At 35.9% G+C, this 23,294-nt stretch overlaps 1 protein-coding gene across 1 annotated transcript in view; it reads right to left on the bottom strand.

Moving 5' to 3' along the window:
- sca (scabrous) overlaps positions 1–23,294 on the bottom strand; it is a 246,299-nt gene that overhangs the window by 163,756 nt on the left and 59,249 nt on the right. Inside the window, exon 2 of the mRNA XM_067775630.1 lies at positions 14,089–14,536. Coding sequence (XP_067631731.1) covers positions 14,089–14,536 — 448 coding nt within the window. The remainder of the gene's footprint in view (positions 1–14,088; positions 14,537–23,294) is intronic.

Below are 23,294 nucleotides of genomic sequence, written 5' to 3'. Positions count from 1 at the left end.
TCGGTGTATTGGTGGATATTACTGTGTAGGATTGGTGAATCGTTGATGACAAATCGGTGGATCGATTCCCAAGGAACCCGTGGGATGGGTCGATGTGACCGAAGCTACGTCTGATAAAAGGTGGGGTAGGAACTAGGTTCCTTGCCGCTCAATCTCCTGTTAAAATAAAAGTATTGGGCGACCGAGGGCGTATGTATATAGTACAAACTATATGATTGTGGGGTGTTGATGTTATTGACGATTTGTGAAGCTACTGAAAGTGGCTTAACAATCGCCATTTCTATTGTAAACTGCGTTAGGCCTGCAAACTTATATGAAAAATTGTTACACTTGCGAGCCTTCCATGGTTACAGGGCAATTGCGGTGTTGAGTCGGTGGCCCTAATAAATAAACAAAATGCCTTGAAAAAGTTATATATTTTAGAAAGATGCCACTTATTTGGTTGAGAAATTTCGCAGCCTTTACCTTGATCTTGAATAATTGAGAAAAACTGTTTTCGATCAAATTCATAATACAGTTGAATATATACGACAAGCCATTCAATTGAGTGCGATTGGATATTCTGGGAGGGTATGGATTTAATAAGTGATTTTTGATTCCAATAAACATTTATTTTCAAATATTTTCAGGTAAATAATAAAAGATTTATGTCAGAGGAGATATATCGGTATAAAATCTTGTTGTTATTTACTTCAAGAGTCCAACACAGCTAAAGAATATATAGCGCTCTTAAAAGAATCCACCTGCTACAGAATGTTTTACTGAAAATAACAGCCTAGAGCTGCGGCACAATGAAATGCGTTTAACACATTATTATGCATTCCAGTAACATCGCCACAATCAATCAAGATGTTCCATTTATAAATATGAAAGAGCTTCAGACTTGGCATTGAAGTTTATTTCGCCTTGCCCATTCAGATACAAAACTTTGCTCAGCACTGTTATAAACATTCTCCCTATACAACAAAAATACTTGCTAACATATTTTGTGTCGTATTCATTGGCTATATTACAGTTTTTAATTACGAAAAATGTTGGAAACGTTGCCAACGAGTTGGAAAAATAATTTCACTTGCAAAGTATGCCAGCACCCTTAGTCAAAGCAAATGTCAAATTCTTCTTCTTATGCTTTGCTTGCAACAAAATTTCTATGTTGGCTAATTTCTCATGCCAGATGGCGCCAGCGTAGCTTAATCTATCGTTCTCCATAAAATGACCTGCAATCTACTCATAATGCATAAGATTGAGTTAAACGCATTTATATGAAAAATTTCTTATGTGACGGGGCTTTTACTTTATATTTATATATATATATATATTTGAGTGCTGCAATACGCGCTTATATTCTACTGAAGTATACATTTTGTTTGAAAAAGTATCAGTGTATGTTACAATGTTATTGAAGGCAGCGATTGAAGTGATTGAAAGAGTTGAGTGTTGTACTAGGAGTGGATTTACGCATGAAATTTATTGAAAACTTTGCAACATTGGCTGTAAATTGCATTCCTATTTTATAACCGAGGTATATGTATATATACATACATACTAAATAACTAAGTAATAAAAACATACTACACACACTCTCTCTCATTCACTTGGAACACTTTCGCGTAAGCAATTGTTGAAGTACTACGTTAACAGACGACTGCCAGTTGCAATGTGGCGCTCTTAACCAAGTGCTGGAAAATCGCAACCGATGTAGTGATGTAACATTTGAAGGGTGCCACTTGGTTCGTTTACTTCGCAGTTCGTTGATTTATCTTTACAGCAGTTAAGTGTTAAAATGAAAATAACTTATACTGATTGACTCACTGGCACAGATTTTGATGACTGTTGAATGTAAAAAAAAAAACGAAAAAATGTAATAAAACATAAAAAATAAGATAATTAAATTTTTTTTGTACTATATTATATCCATTCAGATCAAAACCATGCAAACAAAAATCGTAGCTTGATAAATTTGTTTAAAGAATTCCATTTTCTTTATGCATACTTTAGACCTAACAGAGCTCTTTCCGCCAAATAGTTTGTATTCGCCTCTTGAAGATTATATGATCAAGAAAAATTCTCAAATTTAATTGTTACACCTGAACCACTCCACTTCATATAACTTGTTTGCAGAGTTACTGTGAAAATATATGCTTAGCTCGCATTTCAATCCATATCTTGAGAATAGTTGAAATTTTGAAACCAGGGACTTCAAATACCTCAAAAGATCTATTGACTTCCTTTGTTTAAATTTGATTAACTATGAAAACTGCTCGAAGAAGATTATTGCACCTCTCTGCACATGATAGCGGATACCTCAGAAACTAGTAAAAACAATAAAGCAATAGCATGCATTTTATGCACATCGTGTATATATAATATATTTAAGGTTTCCCTGGTTCACACCGATATCTTGATATCTAGAATAGACTAAAATGAAATAGATTATGGAATATCTACAACTCCATATGTCCCAACTTTTGCTTACATTACTTTTTCTCTCTCATCGTCCGTCCGCTTTCGTGCCATTTTTACTCCTTCATCGTATTCCTATATAATAGGTGTCGGCGCGATATAGCTCCCAGAGTAACAAACAAACCACCAAGCATTCTTGACTGTATATTACTTCGCTTGCGTGCATTTAGAAGAAAATATCTCCGTTATAATGAATAAAGGCGCCGAATTATGGCTACTTTATCTAGCACTTCACGTTATTGCAATTCATTAGCTTTTTTCTCTCTCCAAATTTCGAACCATCTCTTTCATTAAGTTTTCTTCGCTTGTTTCTTTTCTTTTCTTCCATTTCGCTTTGTTATTTCATTTTCTCTGTCTCCTTCTCTCTATGTTTCTTTCACTTTTACTCGTTTTATTTCTATGAGAAGCTATGTAAAAAATCAATCTAATTTTTACTGCTGTGATTTGTAGGCGTGACACTCATATTCACGATATGAACAATTTATATATGTGGTAGATATTATCTTCTATCATTTTTTGGGAAATAAATTAAGTATAACACTGGTGGACAAAAAAGCACTTTTTGTCTGTTACAAGGAAGTTTTCTTTTATTTATTAGTAATTTGGGGTCGCTGATTTCAAATCTGCCCTTAAATTTCTTCGAGCAGCTAAAGTTTTTGAAATCCGGGTATCATACAAAAATACACTTCTCATTTCACATATTATCATAGTAAACAGTATTTGTTTTATTTGTGGCGCGTATATGTTCCAGGAATTTTGTTTGAATCCGTCAGAACTAGTGAAACGAGGTTATATGGACTTATTCGGTTCGCCATATGAAACTCATAACTGGATTCCAAGTTTCACATATAAAAGCTTTGTTAAGTAATTAAGCTTATGTTTTAGCAATTGATCTATTGAAGAATGGAACGACATTTCAAAGTAACTTTAGGCTGCGACATAGATTAGAAATATAAGATCTTACCTTCTACAAGGAACGATTGGTAGAGTGTGGAGTTTACCTGGAAATTCCACAACTAAGTGCTCAACAAGGTATCCTAAAATGCTTGGATGTAGGTTCGATGATCAATCCAAACTAAGCATTCAGTACAGGAAGATGCTATGATTTGCCGGTCGTAGCATCGTAACATAAAGGCAACCTAGTGATCCGCTGAGAAGTCCTTCCAAACCAGAGACTCATTAAGGGTTGCATATCTCGGGTTGCATAATCAGTATTCGTTTGGCAAGAATAACAAATAATGGAAGCAATCGCAACCCTGCAGCGCTTATAATACCAATATATAATGAGCAAGATCTTATGTCAATATTAAGATGGTTAAAAGGAGTAAAATTAGATAAGTAAAGATGCTTGCTAAGCACTGGAGAAATGGGATTTCTGCGGCGGAAATTTGTTTGGGAGAAAAGAATGTGACGTAATTCCGAGGGGGCTTTTAAATATTATTCAGTCTTAGTATTTTTAATTGCTTCATTAATGAGCTGCGTTATGAAGCGTTAATTAGAATCATTGGGGACTCATCATTCCAACTAACAAGCAGTTCTGTGAAAATTTATGACTTTGAAGTAACAGACACACTTCTGATGCTTGCTAAAAGAATTTTCGTTGACAATTATCTGCGAAAGGCTCTGCCAAAACACGAAGTACGCAGTAAAGCATTTATTTTTATCTGAGGAAATACCCTGCAGGAAAATTAGGAAATACGTTACGCGAAGCGATAGTTTCGCACTAAAGGTTTAATGACAGTCTCCTAACTGGTGCTAATCGGATGCAGAGTGAGAAAATTGGTAGCCACACTTGTACGAACAGCACTGTAGTATTAGCTGTATGTGTTTATATGAACAAATCAAAAGCTGCGGCTATTTCCGAATAACCTACGAAGAAACCAGTTGGCATTGAATAGGGACTTGAAGGGAAGCAATTGCCATTTCGTAGAACGTAACAATGCATGAAGTGTCAGTTAAAAGCAATGACAAGGGGACAGGAGTATAACTAGTACAGTCTCTTAAAGCTGTACTTCTGCTCTAGTTCATTGCTAGTGCAATGCACTGCAAATTTTTAGGAAACAGAAATTTAAAAAAATTAATTTTAAAATTATGCAGATAAATCAGCTTCCTTCGGCAATATATTAAAATTGTCTTAAACGCCTATATTATCTCAGATCATTTGTTGCTGTTGCTTATATAATTTATTATTATTTTTTATAATTATTAAAATGTCTCTTGAGCATCTTTTGGTTAATTAAGCACATAAAAGAGGGATATGTGTATGCTTAAAACGAACTACATCGTATATGAACGTACAGTAGCGAACAAGAACATAGCAGCGACAATTTTTAATATTTATAGTCAACTAAATTTTTGTTTTTTTATTTTCGATATCCTACGAAACAGATTAGAAAGTATAACTAATAATGTACAAAACAAATGTGATATCTTGTACGTCAAACTGAATGACTTGATGCTGTGCCGGTTAGGGGGTCAGAATATACCCGCGGTAGGTATGCCTGTCGTAAGAGGTGACTAAAATACCAGATGCAAGGGGTTGTGTAGTGTAACGCTTTCAGGTTGCCAGCAAAATATATAGCTTCTCCAAACTTAATTGTCAACCTCACCGTGGCGAATCCAGTTTCACTAACAGCCAAGGCTCCAGCGACCCGAACTCCACATGGATGTAGAGAGTGGGAGGGTGGTATGGCCAAGAAAGTCGCATGTGGTCATAACAAATCGTTCCCGAGATGGTCGGCCTTGGTACCGGAGTGTACCGGATCTGCATCCGGCAAAAGACCATCGACGTCGATAACACTCCCCACGGCCTTCGGGGACAGTCTTTATTGCTACAGCAACAACAGCAACAACTTGGGTCTCAAGTTGGCTTTTTAGCATTTCGACAGCGGTTTGTTGGGACTTTCAATAAACCATATTCTTTTCTTGTGGGTTTTTGTATTTATATACATTTTTAGAAACAGTCTCCACAACGAGGCTTCAATCTACTTTGCAGTTTATTTTACCTTTCAAGTATTGGAGCTATTTTTATGATAACTATTGACTCACCAAGGTCGTGCTGGCTGTAAAACTTTAACCATACTTAGCTCAATCGGGCTGCGCAGAGCTTCTCCGGTTGACAAAAATTTTCCCACACCAGCAGGGCACGCAATATCTTTGCAATATCCTATTCAACTTATTCGTTGAGTCTGTACTTTCTGACTCTGATACTAAAGACACAGAAGTATATTTTCTCAGCTTTACTCTAAGTCAGAAAACATGATTCTGATGACTTTCTCACAGCAGCAGTCTTTTTTTCTAGTTTATCTTACAGGGTACCTTTATCAGCAACACCACTTTGTGAGGCAGTTTCTTTCCGGGCCGTCCATGATACTGTCGCTGTTGTCGTAAAAAGGCTTCTTGTGCATCCTTGGAAATGTGTGTTCTTCTGCGGTGACTGAAAATACAGTTTGAATAATGGATTTCACCGGGTTGCTCCGTTTGGGAATTAGTCCCCCCTTGTCCAATATCTCGTTGCACTTTAAATCAAATGGTACCTCCGTGTCGTTTTGTGGATAGTGCTGAGATAACATTAGGAGTAATTCCAAGGTAGTTCTTGCATGAGTGAGAGTCGTAACAAACTGCTCCTTTTATTTGTATTCTCATCAAGTGCTGCTAACATTCGACTTGAGAATTTTGTTCCGACTCATTCCTTTCAAAGCAATTGCTGAGACATGTATGTTACATAGAGACCACGATTGAAATCTACACCCCGAAATTTTTGGTGTTCGATAATTGGTAATATTTTGTCATCAACCTGAATGTCAAATTTTTTTGTCACTTTTTACTATAGGCCTGCTTTACCGCACTTTTTTTGAAAACAAAATCAAAATAAGAAACACTCAATTGAAAAAAACTTTCCGAAAAAAATCGGAAATTCGAGAAAATTTTATGAAAGTTCCTAATACTATGTTCAAACAGAAAAATAAATTGAGGAAATTTCGATTTGAATTGAGTGCTGTTCATACAACTCGATTTAGATTTGATAGCTGGTTGGCTCATCTCTACAGCAAGAACATACCTTTGTTCAGACTGTTAAAATGAACACGCACATTATTAGGCGAATGGAATGGAATGAAAACATAAAACTTTGAAATTTTTGTGTGTTGTAAGAAAATGTGTTCAATGTTTTGGTTTCATTTTAAGTTTGCCATCTTCTTTGACAATCCCTACTCCAGTGAAATGAAAGACATAAAATCAGCTGATGAGATGAGCCAACCATATAGTTCAGCCATGCGTAACTGACGTTTAAATATACTCAATAAACACATTTTAAAAAGTTGCATTTGCAGTTTGAAACAATTTATTACGCAATTTTTTTTAAATTGGCAATCTATTATTACAATTTATTATATGACAAATTACGTAATAAATTGCCAATTTGGTGTGTGTTTGAACCTAGTATAATGTTTTATTTAGAGTGTTCTGAATTTTTTGTTTGTAGTCCATTCAATTTTAGTCTAGCAAAATACAAGTTATAAATCTTCAAAACTCATACTGATTTTTAACAGTTTTTTCCAAAGCGCGTTTCAGATTTTTTCTACGTAAAAACAAGTTCCTTCGCACCTTATTCGGAGAAAAATCTATAGCACTTTTGAAAAAAAAAATGTCAAAAAGCAATGCGAACTTTTAGTGGTCTATAAATGGCACTTTGCTGTACTAAAATTGAATTAGGTTCAAAACTGCCCCCTCCAAAATATTCAGAGAATTCCCTATAAGGATTTGGAAGCTTTCATACATTTGTTTAGAATTTTCTAATCTTTTCGAATTCGTATTTGGTTTATATAGTTTCAGTTAACACATACAAAAAACAAAAAAAAAAAACATAAATTCATGAAATTTGATAAAAATGTCGACTTCTATTTTCTTGTTTGCTGCTGTATGTTACTCTGATGTTTATATGTTCATATGCAGTGTAACAAGCATAAATAAATTTATGTATGCAAAACGCTTTGAGGAAAAAATAAAGCAACTTAGGTGGTGCCAACAAAGTCAGCTATACATTTTCTTCTTTTTACTTTTGTAAAGCATGTAAACACGAAAATACATCTGTATCTATAAAATATTTTAATGCCACATATATATATTGGAACAGATAAAACTTTTAGTGCTCATCACATACAGAGAAACAGATGTGCCTGTGCGAAAATGTAAAATTGAGTGCTCGTATTCATAAATTTTCCATGAATTAAAAAATCATGTTTTTCAGTTAACAAGAAATGTATATACACATGTAAACCTCATTCATACATACATATATAGATGTAATTGCTCGAACATACTATTAGATTATCTGTGGTTCACTCAAATCAGACATATTCACACACTCAATATGTTACAGCAAATTTAAGTTAGGTTTAATTAATTCAGTCATCAGTTAACAGCTCCCAAATGTTCAACTAAATTGTTAAAATTCATTTTTTTTTTTCGCTCGTATAGTTAAATGGTGCCTGTGTGTGTATAAATTAGCTGGGGATGATATTTAGTAAAAATGTTATATATGTATATACGTGAACACACAAATATGGTAGAGGCACTTAAATTCCCATCAAATGTACAAAATGACGTAATTGCTATTGAGCAGCAGTCCGCAAAACTTTTCACTTCGTTTCAGCGTTAAACCACTTGACGGCAATGAATTGATTGGCAAATTGTTGAATTACTTAATACTCGTATGTGGCGGTTTAGTTGTTACTGGCACACTTTTCATTGTCTTAGTTTTTGCTTGCGATTACAATGTATATGTGTATGTTGAGTGCAGCTTTTTTTGCGTGACTTGCGCTTTGGGGGTGTCACTTAGTGGTTATTGTAGGATTAGTGAGAGATTATAATACATATGTAGATCGAAATATGCACATATGCAAATTTATATTCGTACATGCTGTGAGAACAATTGTCACATTACATATGTATGTATGGTTTTATATGCCAAATCAAGATATGAAAAAAGTCCTTAATTTCTTTTTTTTTTTTTTTTTAGTTGCAGCGGTAATATTGTGAACCGCTAAGAAAAATTATCAATATTCATTTATAATGTTTAATATTTATTGTTGAACAGAATTTCCAAAAATTAAAATTAAATTTGCTTCCTACATTCACCACAAAGCTGTTTTTTTTTTTAATTAAGGGAAAAAAATTTATTAAGTACGGTAGTCCGCGCTCTACTTATAAAATACCAAAGCTGTCTATAACTGACCCTTAAGTTGAATGATTTTAGGTAAATTATTGCTTTTAATTTATTTTATGCTGAATATGAAATCAATACACCTTTAGCAAAATTTAAAATAAAAGAGAAGTTCTTTTTACCTTTTTTTTGTTTAAAATAAAAAATTAACATTACATTCTGAGATAGCTCACCACTAGCGCATCCGACATATATTTTGCTGCACGTACATCTTTAATTAATTCGAAAATTTCAATTTCTACATTTGCCGTTTTTTATGCAAGCTAGTGGAAATAAAACGCCAGGTAGATTAGAGATTTGCGGTCAAAGCAACAATACAAGGTAAGCTAGTTGAGCTGGCTCACTGGTTTGAGATGAAATGGCTTAAGCAATAGACGACCAATGACAGGGCTCGAATTATGACATACGGTCACGGATCGGTAACCATACGAAAGAAAATTACATGATACGTCAAACGTATAAACAAAATGGGATTATGACATATGATAGCAAACGGAGCAAAATTTATTTTCAATTCGCAATAAATTTTACGATCCACATTAGGTTGGATTGTATTTTTAGATTTTGAACTGTCAAATTGATTGCCCAAAATACAAAAAATAAAGTAACTAACTGTGATGGATCAAATCCTATTGTGTTTTTTTTTTTTTTTTTTTTTTGTAATGGCGACCCTTTGAACTTATCGAACAAAGCGCAAGAATATCATTTATGTATTATTTCTTTGTACAAAAAGTTATTGCAGGTAAAATTCTAGAACAGGGGAGACTGCTCATACGCGTCCAAAAATTGTGTGTGAAATTAAGAAAATTAAGTCGAATCATGTGTAAGATTTTTTTACGAAGATTTTAACTATAATGTTCTCTTTTAAAGCTTTAATAGAATATGAGTAAGTAGAGTACTATTGCGGCTAATTACACCAACCCTAAATGCTACTCAAAAATATCCCTATTGTAATGCGAAGTGCAATACCTTTCGTTTGATACCCATATCGGCATATCTCATGCAATTTTTTTAATTTCGAATAGGTGGCAACCTTGTGGAACATTTTGAGTGGCAACACCTAGGTAGAAAGTCTTAGAAAGTGATGATACGTTATCTCTGTGCCAAATTTCATTTAAATCGGTTGAGCCGTTCCCGAGATCGTTCGGCTATACAAACATACAGGTATCTATAAATCTTATAAAATAAAGTCGCTAAATGCCATGTACGGATATAACTTCGCACAGAATGCTCCGATTTTAAAACGGTTTTTTGCATTTGAAAGCTTAGCTACGTGAGATGGTACAGTTAATATAATTTGAAGGTATATATTATAGGGGCGTGGAAAATTGCCAAAATGTAGTAAGAAATCATAAAACTTTTGTTTACACAACTATAGCTCATAAACGGATGGATGGATTTAAAAAATTCTACTTTTCAGTAAAACTTTGAAATATTTACCTTCGATCTGCATCAAAAAAAAATACTTGATCCTTTCTTATATCAGCCAAATTGTTTAAACAAAAGTAACATTTTTACCAAAAAATGCGTGTGTGTGGTTGTTCGCTGTGAACTTTGTGCACTAATTGCTTTTGAGTGAGGCATGCTGCGACACATACATACGTATATATAGCATTCGCCGCGTTATTTAATTTCGGGCGTAGGTTTATAGGTATGTATGGATATACATCACTACATAGCATAAAACAAAGTCGCTTTTTCTGTCCCTGTGTCGCTTTCAATGCTTAAATCTTTAAAAATATCCAACTGATTTTGATGTGCTTTTCTTAAGAGATAAAGAGTGATTGAAGAGAAAGGAACAGATGACCATATTTGGCTGAAAATTGGTAGAGGGGTAGCTTAGAATCAGGAGGCAGACATAGGATAATTTTTATCCCGCTCTGGCTAGGGTCTTGAGATCAAAACGTAGACCTGGGTAATCCTGGGATATGTTTGTATAATATGGGTATCTAATGGAAGCTGTTTATGAGTACTTTGATACGTGGTATTTTTCTTAGCCGCAGGTAACCAGGGTCTCGAGATATAAACGAAAACGTTGACGCGGGTACCCCTATAATGTGTTTATACAATATGGATAACAAATGAAATCTGTGGTTGAGTGCTTTAGTGCAGGGTAGTTTTCATACCTATTGGTGACTAGGGTCTCGAAAATAGGAAAAAACTTGGATCAGGGTAACAGTAGGATGTGTTTTTACATTATGGGTATCAAATTGAAGCTGTTGATGAGTGCTTTAGTACAGAGTACTTTTCATAACGCTGGTTGACTAGGGTCTCAAGATATAGGCCAAAACCTGAACCCGGACACCCCTAGAATGTGTGTGTAATATGGATATCAAATGGAAGCTGTTGCTGAGAGCTCTAAAGTAATTTTCATTATGATATTCGATTTAGTCGCATCAACCTGGCAAAACTGATAAATATGCATGCGAAGCCGAAATAAAGACATGGATTAATAAAACCCACATACCTATTTACAAACGTCCTATTCGATTTGCCTGGCAATAAGGGACGAAGAAGAATCGGAAAAACTTGAGAGAAGAGAAAAGATGGAAGGAGAAGGAGACTGAGAAAGAGACAGAGTGAGACGAAGATAGAGATAGATGAAGCGAAAAGGCGGAGGGCGGAGTGAATAAAAGGATCAAGAAAAAGTGAGGGGGGGGGGGGGGGGGGGTGGGAGCAGAGTAAGATGGAAAAAGCTTATTAAAATGTATGCAGATATACCAAATTTAGGGCAAAACAACGTCTGACGGGTCTGCTAGTACGAATATAAAAAAAATTTTCGTTTAAAATTATAAGATAAGATAACAAAAAACAGCGTGGCGGAAGGGTGAAGTACACACATATAAACAAACACACGCAATCCATGTATCCTATTTCTGTAAATCTCTGGATTAGTATCAATGACGTACTGACCTAGATGTCAAGGGAGCTAAAAAAAGTTCTGAATCGCTGATTTCCTTCCACCACCTGTTTAACCACCAAAATGATACTGTTTAGCTAGTTGAAGCGTTTTTTCAAGCTCGCTTGTATATTTTAACCCTGCTTTGGAATAATAGTTTGTGGTTTGCCTGCAGCGAAAATGAGAGACAATCACGCAAAGCATTAGTTTTGCACCACAGGTTTTATCACTCCTTTCGGACTGGTGCTAATCGGATGCAGAGCGGTACAGTTGGCAGCCTCACTTCAACCAGCAGCGGTTAAGTCTGAGCTATATACATTTGAATTTATTTCTGAAGGGCAGCGACTATATCAGAAACACCTACGACTAAACCAGTTGAGAACGCGTTCAAAATTGCTGCAAAGAGGGTCAATTGCCATTTCGTAGGACACCGCAATGCTTAAATTTTCACTTGAAATCACTGAGAGGGGACAGAACAAGAAATATCGTCTCTTAGTGAGATAATTTTATGCTTTACACTTTTGAAAAGAAAGAGGCTTCAAAAAATGATCCTACTTTAAGAGTTTAGTGAGACACACTCAAAAAAATATACATAAATGAATGGATACATAGAAGAAGAAAGGGAGGTGGAAAGAGGAGCAAAAGATGGGACGACAAAATAAGAAAAAGAGAGGAAAAAGAGCAAGATAAGAGGTTTTGTTTGATTTGATTATGTGGCAGCTACCCCGAACAGCATGGAGGTTTGTTGTCATTTCATAACAGTGCCGTTAGCGATAGATACGAAGGTTGAGTAGCACCGATATTTATAGTTTCGAAGGAAGTCGATTCTAACACCGTATAAATCCTCTAGAGATTCAAGCCAGCTGAGAGCGAAATACCCTGAATGAATGAAATTACTTCATTACTTCAACTCGTCACTTCGGATTCACTTCGGCCCACTACGTTCGTTTCGATCGTGCCATAGTAGAGTTAATTGCTTAAGCACTCTTGGCCATCCAAGCATACATTAAATTCTCTTACTTTATTAATACTATGCAGTAACAAAGGAAGATTATATTGTAAAAAGCGATAGTGATAGCAATAGGCATCCTGAAGTTGCCGCTTACATCTAGCTCCTTACGGAAACCCACCTTTCTTTTCATAACAATATTTTCTACCTAATTTGTTCCATCCGTTAAAGAGATAAGGAGTCTACTGCCCCACATCGAGCTCCAAGCGGAAATCCCCCCTACAAATATTTTCTATAAAATGCATTCCATCCGTCAAACATATAAGGAGTCTACTGTCGCAAAGAGCTTTCTCATTAGTCCGCTCTTGAGGAAGTGACTGTGTTAAGACTTGCAAAGTGGCAGTTGTTGGCACAAAAAAGTTTGACCTGCGTGGCACGAAGTCGAATGCTGGAAACCAACCCAATAGCCGGGTCGCAGTGGCGATGCTGACACCAGGCAGCGCTGTTGGTTGTTCTTAAATTAACATTTTGGAATGCTAGCAAAATTGTATTGACTACCACCTCAACACGTCCTTTCCAACCTGCTACGCAGTGCGGTCTTAGATATTGTTTTGATAATTCTACACCTTCTGCTCGAAATCAAGTCCGTTCCGACAGCATCACTAATCAAGTAATTTAAAATTTCAAAAATGGATGACATGTTGGCAACTTATCTTTTCTAACCTACAAAGAAATTTATATAATGGTGATCGAAATCAAGTCCATCCCGACATCATCAAAAACTCAATTCTGAAGTTACGTTTTCTACACATTTTCTTAAAAGCTAATCAGTTAATTCTGTTAAATCTTTTTTATTTTTATAAATGCCACTTATGATGCCACTTTTAACCACTTGTCTTGGGTTTGAGCTCCTGCCATAAGTCCCTATAGAAATGCAAAGAAACCGAGTCCTTTGCAAGCCTATCCTCTACCCTTATCTCATATTTCCTTGTAGAAAGGCCCAAATCCATTGTGTCATGACAAGTTAAGTTGTTAAATGAAATATCACGCATCAAATTTGATATTTAAATCCTATTTACATTTTATTCTAGGCTATAGACTTCCAAAAGCATTTAAAAATATACTCTTCATTTGCATATCTTTAAAATGACAAGTACAGCGCGCTTCGCCATGAAACTACGATAAATTCGCTGAAACGTTAAATAGTAATTACGAAAATGAATCAAAATACATGAAGATGAAAGCGCTGCTTTCAACGGTTGATAAGTAATTGTTGGCACCTGCCAACATTAAAAAAAAACGAGAAAAGTTTTAAATTTTTTGTTATCTATCAGAAAATATTTTGCGTTATCCGACATTATTTTGCTTAAAAATTTCACCATTAAAATGACTTCAGAGTACTTTTTCGACAGCTCACTTCTTATCGGTTATACAATTTCTCAATGAAAAGCTGGTGGTATAAAAAAAAATTATCTAAATAGAATCTAACTATGTAGATATACGCATTATTATCAAAATCATTTGCATGGGCTAGAGTATTCCAATTTCACTTACCTCATTATGCTTTGCATCGATTTCACTCGAGTGCTGCTGCTGCTTTTCAATCGCATTTTCTGCTATGGACACTGACTTCGTTGCTGCTCCCCTGACAACGGATGGCGGTTGTGGTGCTGTTGCTGCCACTCGCAACAATAAACGTTTATAATCTTCTTCTTGTTGCACAGCTTCTTCACGTAGCTCTTGTATGAAAACTTCATTTTGTTGTTGACGTTCCCTCAGCGCAGCCACCTCTAATTTGAGTTGTGCAAAATCATTACGTATCGTTGCCAAGTCTTCATAGCTTTGTGTGCGATGACTAACGCTTTTGCTAGCTTCACTTGCCAAATCCTGCAGTTCAACAAGCTGTTTGCGTAATTCTGCGATTGATTGTTGCAACCATTCGACGGTGAGTCGTTCCTTATTACCATTTAGATGACCATCGCGTAATGCAGCAACTTCGCGTCTGTATTGAAATTCAAGTAGAAAAAAAGTTTGGAATTAGTTGAGATCTAAAAAAAAAAATTGGTGAAAATACACCACTAAAAATTAATTGAAAGTCTGTAAAGAGCGTATGTTTACATTTATAAATTACTTTTTTTTTAAGGCCATTCACAGCTGTTTGCTTATGAGCACGCTTTTATGTTTTGTTTAATAAAATATTAATTTGCATATTTCCAATAACTTTCGGTACTGGCATTGAGGCTCATATACAGTAATGTGCAACAAAAAAGCAACATAGGGTTTCAAAAGCTTAGTATGATTTTTTTATGTAAACTAAATTGTAGTATATTTAATTTTAGAACTACTTAATTTTCTTAGTAGTATAATTAGAAAAAGATTGTTCTTTATTTTCCAATTTTTTTAAACAAAACTGAATTTGTTTTAACACAAAAATAGTAAAAAGTAATTTCTCGAACCTCGTTGAACTTACAACTTTTTCCACTATTTCTACCTAGACAACAACTAGCGACATCTTTTTTTGATAACTCATTCAAATGTTTTTCAAAAGTGAATATAGGTCTAGTTCATTAAAAAAAAAACGTGTATATTTCAAAATATTCAGTGCTCTTGAAAGACGAAAAAAAGTAGATAACAAAATTATTTTCAAACAAATACAAAATATAAATATTTTATTTTGCCGGCTAGGTCAAAAGTAATGAAACTATTTGGTTTTTATTTTATTACTTTTGACTTAGTGAGGGCAAAATAAAAAATGTACATTTAAACCTGTAAAGGTCGCTAAAATCAAATACTAATTAACAAATACAAATTATTTATTTTAAAAATCTGATGGAAATTAAAAAGTAAAAAAAAAATAAAAATTTTAAATTTTCGCAGAAAACATTTGACTATATATAAAAAAGGTTTTCAAAAATTTTTAACACTTAATTAAAAATAAGTTTGACTTAAGAAATTAAGCCAAAAAATCTGTACGTATTTTCAAAAAAATTCGAGATAACCAAAAATTTTCGGTGGATGGCATTTGAAATCCATTAATAACAAAAAGTGAATAATTCTTGAAAAAAGTCAAGAAAATATATAAAAAGTACCATCTAAAAATTATATAAAAAAATTTAAAAAAGAAAAGTAGAAAATTCTAACAGAATTTTAAAATCGTAAAAAGTATCTGAATTGCGCTAAAGACATACAAAAATGTATATTAAAACAAGTAAGGAAGGCGAAGTCCGGGTATAACCGAACATTACATACTCAGCTGAGAGCTTTGGAGACAGAATAATGGAAAATCACCATGTAGGAAAATTAACCTAGGGTAAACCTGGAATGTGTTTGTATGACATGGGTACCAAATGTAAGGTATTAAAGAGTATTTTATTATTCCTGCCAAGATTCCAAGAGCTTTTGATTTCGCCCTGCAAAACTTTTTCATTTTCCTCTACTTAATATGGTAGGTGTCACACCCATTTTACACAGTTTTTTTCTAAAGTTACATTTTGCGTCAATAAACCAATCCAATTACCATGTTTCATCCCTTTTTTCGTATTTGGTATATAATTATGGCATTTTTTTTAATTTTTCGTAATTTTCGAAATCGAAAAAGTGGGCGTGGTCATAGTCGGATTTCGGCCATTTTTTATACCAATACAAAGTGAGATCAGATAAGTACGTGAACTGAGTTTAGTAAAGATATATCGTTTTTTGCTCAAGTTATCGTCAAGGATCCGTATCTGACCAAAGTCCTCTACACTTCGCTGGTCCGCCCAATACTTGAGTATTGCTCGTGTGTTTGGTGTCCATTATATACTACTCATATAAAGCGTATTGAGTCTGTGCAGAAACAATTTTTAATTTTTGCTCTACGGGCCTTTAACTGGGACTCAAATCTTCATCTTCCGTCTTATAGAAGTAGACTTCTTCTCATTAATTTGCCAACTCTGGAAAATCGTAGAATATTACTCGGGGTAATGTTCCTGCATAAGCTAATTCTAGGTGAGGTTGACTCCTCTGAGCTGCTAAGTCGATTGAGCTTTGCAGTTCCTGCTAGGACGTCCAGACACTACGTGCCCTTCCATTTACCCCTGTGTCGTAGAAATTTTGACAAAAATGATCCTATACGTGTTTGGTGCTCGTACTATAACGACTTGTATAATTGCATTAGTATCGAATGTTCGTTTGTTGCCTTACGCAATGGTTTACTTTTCAGTCTCAACTGATATCTTAAAGTTTATTTGTTTAATTTGTAATGATAGTTTAATTTAAGTTCTTGTTCAATGTTAAAATAAATTGTAAATTTTTAATTTATTCCATTTTTAATTCTATACTTGTATATATTTTTACGCTATCTTTTTTTTTATGTTACTTTCCTTTGTATTTTGTTAGTCGACCACTCTTGTTAGTTGACTTTAAATAATTAAATAAATAAATAAAAAAAAAAAAAAAAAAAAGCTGAGCGAAAGGACAGACTGTCGACTGCGTATAAAACCTGGGCGTGGCTTCAAGCCATTCCGCCCTTTTTCACAGAAAACATTTATCTTCCTAGAATCTAACCCCCTACCAAATTTCACAAGGATTGGTAATTGTTTGTTCGACTTATGGCTTTAAAAGTATCCTAGACAAATTAAATAAAAAATGGCAGAGCCACGCCCATTTTGAAATTTTCTTTTATTTTTGTATTTTGTTGCACCATATCATTATATTAATTTTTTTTTTAAGTGGGCGTTGTTGTTCTCCGATTTTGCTAATTTTAATTAAGCATACATAGAGTAATAGGAGTAAGGTTTCTGCCACATCATGATATCTTCAACGACTGCCAAATTACAGCTTGCAAAACTTTTAAATTACCTTCTTTTAAAAGTGAGCGGTGCCACGCCCACTGTCTAAAATTTTACCAGTTTTCTATTCTGCGTCATAAGTTCAACTCACCTACCAAATTTCATCGCTTTATCCGTCTTTGGTAATGAATTATCGCACTTTTTGTGTTTTTCGAAATTTTCGATATCGAAAAAGTGGGCGTGGTTATAGTACGATTTCGTCCATTTTAAATGGCGTTCTGAAATGAGTGTCCAGGAACCTACATACCAAATTTCATCAAGATACCTTAAAATTTACTAAAGTTATAGTGTTAAAGGACGGACGGACGGACGGACGGACATGGCTCAATCAAATTTTTTTTCGATACTGATGATTTTGATATATGGACGTTTATATCTATCTCGATTCCTTTATACCTGTACAACCAACCGTTATCCAATCAAAGTTATTATACTCTGTGAACTCTGCTCAACTGAGTATAAAAAAACATTCAAAATCAGTTTGGGAAAAATAAAGTAAAGATGCGACAATCGGACTTAAAGAAAAACAAACACAAATCTAAAAAGTTTCTAAATCTGGATTTAAAATTAAAAGTAAGTAAGTTAAAATTAAAACTAAAGGTAAGGAGGTCCTGAAAACTTAAATAACAAAAAGCAAATGTTTCCTGAAAAAATCGAGAAAATGAGCAATAAGACATAGCTTTAAACTAAATAAAAAATTAAAAAAAATTTTATTTCAGTAGAATTTTAAAATCTTCAAAAGTATTCGATGCACTTTAATGATAAGAGATTTGAAAATTTTTTTTTTTTGATAAAAACAAAATTTAGCAGGTTTCGAAATTGAAACAGAAAATATTAACTCAAAAAAAAAAAAAAATACAAATTTTGAAAAATGTTCAATAAATATTTTAAAATATATCCAGTTTACGTTTGTGTAACGTAAAAACCAAAAATTGTTAAGAAAAGACACAAGTTGAGTAAAGAAACTTTTGGCAGAGTTGGCAGGAAACGAGAAATTAACAGTAGCGAAAATTTTAGAAATCGAATCAATTGGATGTGATCACAGATCAATTCAAAATGATGTAGTTTTTGACAATTTTTAAAAAAAAAAAAACACCAGAAAAATAATATTTATAGAAATTATATATTTTTTTTTATTTAAATTTTTAAATTTTTAGTAGGTAGAAAATTCTTCAGACAACCTGCCATAGCTGCGCAGAAAGATCCATTTCGAAGGGTGCTAAGCCTTCATCATCAGTACGCTTTAGGCACGCTGGGAACATGGGGATGTCGAAAAAAAATTAATTGACAATACACAAAAAATCCAACAATTTCATTGATCTGCAACGGATGGCACGACGCTGATTAGATATAGTATATATGGGAAAATCCGCCAAACTTTGGTTTTTTTTGGAGAAAAAATTTTTTTTTGAAACATGGTATCACGCAATTTTTTTTTTTTTTAGGAACATTGACGGGTAAATTGGAGCTATAGTGCATCGCCGTTACTCGTCTTACATAATGCCTCAAAAAGATATAGTCAAAAGATCGAGCAAAAAATATATAAATTGAGGTCGCAATGTTAAATATACATCTATTTCAACACTTCTGTACCGATTATATCGAAATTTTAACAAAACATGGAGATATATGCAACTGTTAGCTATGTAAAATTTTTTTGATACAGGAGACCCGGTTTTGTAGATATCGGAAAAATATAAAACCGAATAACCGGCAACTATTTTTTACTGAAAAGTTTTCAACACATTTATTTTAACACCTTTGTACCGATTCGTATGAAACTTTAAAAGTATATAGATATGTGAACGAAGTGTGTTTAAGTAAAAAAGTTTTAATAGCCGAGATACGGGTTTGGAGATATTAATAAAAATATAAACCCGGAAAACCTTAAGTTGTTTTACTTATTTAAACACTTCTTAACCGATGTGTTGAAATTTTGCTAGGATGTACATATCTATGTGGGTTATCTTTAGGTAAAATATGAAACCTTACTTACTTACTTAATTGGCGCTTAACCGTCTAAACGGTTATGGCCGTCCAACAATTCGCGCCAGTCGCTGCTTCGCTCCGCCAACCGGCGCCAATTGGTCACACCAAGGGAGTTTAAATCGTTTTGCACCTGGTCCTTCCGACGGAGTGGGGGCCGCCCTCTACCTCTCCTTCCATAGGCGAGTTCCGATAGAAATACTTTCTTGGCCGGAGCATCATCTTTCATTCTTTCTATCTTTCGAAAAACTTTTCTCTCGAGCACTCCCAAAGCCGCTTCATCTGCTGTTGTCATGGTCCATGCTTCTGCCCCATATAGCAGGACGGGTACGATAAGTGACTTGTAGAGTATGATTTTCGTTCGCCGAGAGAGGACTTTACTTTTCAATTGCCTACCTAGTCCAAAGAAGCATTTATTGGCAAGATTGATTCTTTGCTGGATTTAAGTGCTGATGTTGTTGCTAGTGTTGATGCTGGTTCCCAAATAAACGAAGTCTTTTACTATTTCAAAATTATGGCTGCCAACAGTAGCGTGGCTGCCAAGGTACGCATGCGCTGACTCTTTGCTCGATGAAAGCAGGTACTTCGTTTTGTCCTCATTCACCATCGCACCCATCTTTACCGCTTCTTTTTCCAGTTTGGAGTAAGCAGAACTAACAGCGCGGATGTTAAGGCCGATACCATCAATGTCATCAGCATATGCCAGTAATTGCACGCTTTTATAGTATATTATTCCAGTGCGGTTAAGTTCTGCAGCTAATATAATTTTCTCCAGCATCAAATTAAAGAAATCGCACGATAGGGGGTCACCCTGTCTGAAACCTCGTTTAGTTTCGAACGACCCGGAGAGGTCCTTCCCAATTCTGACTGAGCTGAAGGTGTTGCTCACCGTCATTTTGCACAGCCGTATAAGTTTTGCGGGGAAACCAAATTCAGACATAGCGGCATATAGGCAGCTCCTTTTCGTGCTGTCGAAGGCGGCTTTAAAGTCCACGAAGAAGTGATGTGTGTCGATTCTTTTTTCACGGGTTTTTTCCAAGATTTGGCGCATTGTGAAAATCTGGTCGATGGTAGATTTACCATGTCTGAAGCCGCACTGATAAGGTCCAAACAGTCGGTTCACGGTGGGCTTCAATCTTTCGCACAATACACTTAAAAGGACCTTATATGCGATATTGAGAAGGCTGATTCCACGATAGTTGGTTCACTTTGCAGTATCCCCCTTCTTGTGGACTGGGCAAAGAACACTTAGATTCCAACCGTCGGGCATGCACTCTTCCGCCCATATTTTGCTAAGAAGCTGCTGCATGCGCCTTACCAACTCCTCGCCGCCGTACTTGAATAGCTCCGCAGGCAATCCATCAGCGCCCACCGCCTTGTTGTTTTTCTATCTGGTTATTGCTATTCTATCTTCGTCATAATCGGGCGGGGGGATATATATTCCATCATCATCGATTGCGGGATCGGGCTCTTCATCTCTGCGCGGTGAATTGCTGCCTCCATTTAGGAGAATAGAGAAGTGTTCCCTCCATAATCTAAGCACTCTCTGGACATCAGTTACAAGGTCGCCGTTTTGTTCCTACAGGAGTTTGCCCCGGTCTTAAAACCTTCCGTCTGTCGAAGTATTTTGTAGTAATATTTTCGGGCGTTATTCCTGGTGGCTAGCAGCTCAAGCTCCTCGTACTCACGCCTTTCTGCTTCTGCTTTTTTCTTCCTGAAAAGGCGTCCCAATTCCTTTTTCAACTCACGATAGCGTTCACACACTCCTCTTGTCGCGCTCGCTTTTAACGTAGCCCTTTAGGCAGCGTATTTTCTTTCGATTGCAACGCGGCATTCTTCATCGTACCAGTTTTTTTTCGTGGTCGCCGTTAACCAATTTTTTCCTCGGCGGCAGTACGAAGTGCTTTGGAAATATGCTCCCACTGCTCCTGTATTCCTTCAGGATGAGCTGTGCTCTCAGAGAGCAGGTGTGAGAGTCGAGTTGCGAAATCATTGGCAGTCTGTTATGATTGAAGCTTTTCAACGTCTAGTTGTCCTTGTGTTTTTTGTTCCTTGGTTTTATCCGCGTTGGGTGCGTATTTTGGCTGCAACGAGATAATGGTCCTAGTCGATGTTAGGTCCTCGGATCGTGCGCACATCTAAAACACTGGAGGCATGCCTTCCGCTATCACAACGTGATCGATCTGATTGCGAGTATTTCGATCAGGAGACATCCATGTAGCTTAATGTATCTTTTTATGCATGAACCTCGTGCTGGATATGACCATGTTTCGAGCACCGGCAAAGTAAATCAGCCTCAGTCCGTTAGGAGAAATTTCATTGTGTAGGCTGAACTTTCCGACTGTAGGGCCAAAAACACCTTCTTTTCCTACCCTGGCGTTAAAGTCACAAAGCACATCTTTTATATCGTGACGGGGGTAGCGCTCGTATGTGCATTCTAATTGTTCATAAAAAGTGTCTTTCACCTCATCGTCTTTGTCCTCTGTCGTCGCATGGGCGCAGATGAATGACATATTAAAAAATTTTGCTTTTATTCGGATAGCGGCGAGATATTCGTCCACGGGTGTGAACGCCAGAACTTGGCGACAAAGTCTCTCTCCCACCACGAATCCGACGCCGAAACTGCGCTTATTCGTATGGCCACTCCAATTGATGTCACAATTTTTGATTTTCTTTCTTCCTTGCTTCGTCCAACGCATTTCCTGGATGGCGGTGATGTCAGGTTTTGCTTTGACGAGGACATCAACCAGCCGGGCATCTGCACCAATCCTATTCAGGGAGCGGACGTTCCAGGTGCATGCCCTCAATTCATTGTCCTTCAAAGATTTGCATTGGTCGTCATCAATAGAGAGTGTATTTATCCGAGGCTTGTTGTTATATTTCATTGGAGTATGGTTTTACGTGGCGGGTCCCAAGCCCAGCGCACAACCCGTTCAGCGGGGGTGAAAATATTACTTGGCACGTTTATATAGCGAGCCGCTTGCTCCAAGCCCGACGCCCGCTTGCAGCCGCAGCTAGAGGTGTACAGGCGCTGCCGATGAGGTCTCCCCCGGCTAGCCCTTAAACCGATTATGTCAGAGTGGCCTAGCCAGGTTGTCGCCTTCTCACATTAGCTCACCGCTAAACGGATGTTTAGCGGCTACCCAGAGGATACTTGGCCGCAAGCGATCGGCAGTAGTGAGCTGCTTGAACAGCATGCAAAAGAATCGCTCTGGCCATTCCCAGGTGAATGGCGGTCAGAAGCATTCCCCACTTTCGTGGACTTCTACACACGGCTCCACAGTTTTTTCTCTACACCACAGTAGTATACCATCAAATTTACGAAATTTTCGCCAAAAATTGGCAACCGTCAAAAAGTGTAGAAATTTTTTTTTTTTAATTTTTGTACCAAATTTGTGTTTCTTTTCATCTGCTTTTAAATAAAACCTGGTTAAAAAAAAAAATAAAAATTTTTTTCTAAACTTTTTAACGATTGCCAATTTTTATCAGAAATTTCGTATATTTGCCCCATGTACAAACATCAATAACTTTCCTTGCGTGAATATTCCAAGTTGAGGCAATTGATGGTATACTACTGTGGTGTAGAGCAAAAATTTACAAACGGGTATGAAGTGATAAAAGTAAAATTGTAGCTGTGTCCACAAAAAAACATGCTCCTGAAAAAAATTTTCGCAACCAAGCGCTCCCACTTTTCTGCCTCTACCTTCAAAACTGAAAGGGCACATCGAATTTGAAGCCCTAGGTATTTTTAGTCCCTGATAGGCTATTATCGTGCATAATCCAAATTTCAATACTCAGTTGCCTCAAAAAGCTATAACCAAAAAACTGTCAATGTTGAAAATGATAAAAAAAAGTATCGCTATTTTGATTGATGAGAGTTTTGAGTATTGGAGGGGCACATTATTCTTGCTCATACTTTTAGAATCTCCGTCTCAAAAACAACAT

Source organism: Eurosta solidaginis, chromosome 3, assembly GCF_040869045.1.
Source record: "Eurosta solidaginis isolate ZX-2024a chromosome 3, ASM4086904v1, whole genome shotgun sequence".
NCBI classification, from domain to species: domain Eukaryota; kingdom Metazoa; phylum Arthropoda; class Insecta; order Diptera; family Tephritidae; genus Eurosta; species Eurosta solidaginis.
The sequence above is the reverse complement of the archived record's forward strand: the minus strand, read 5'-3'. Positions and strand labels throughout refer to the sequence as shown.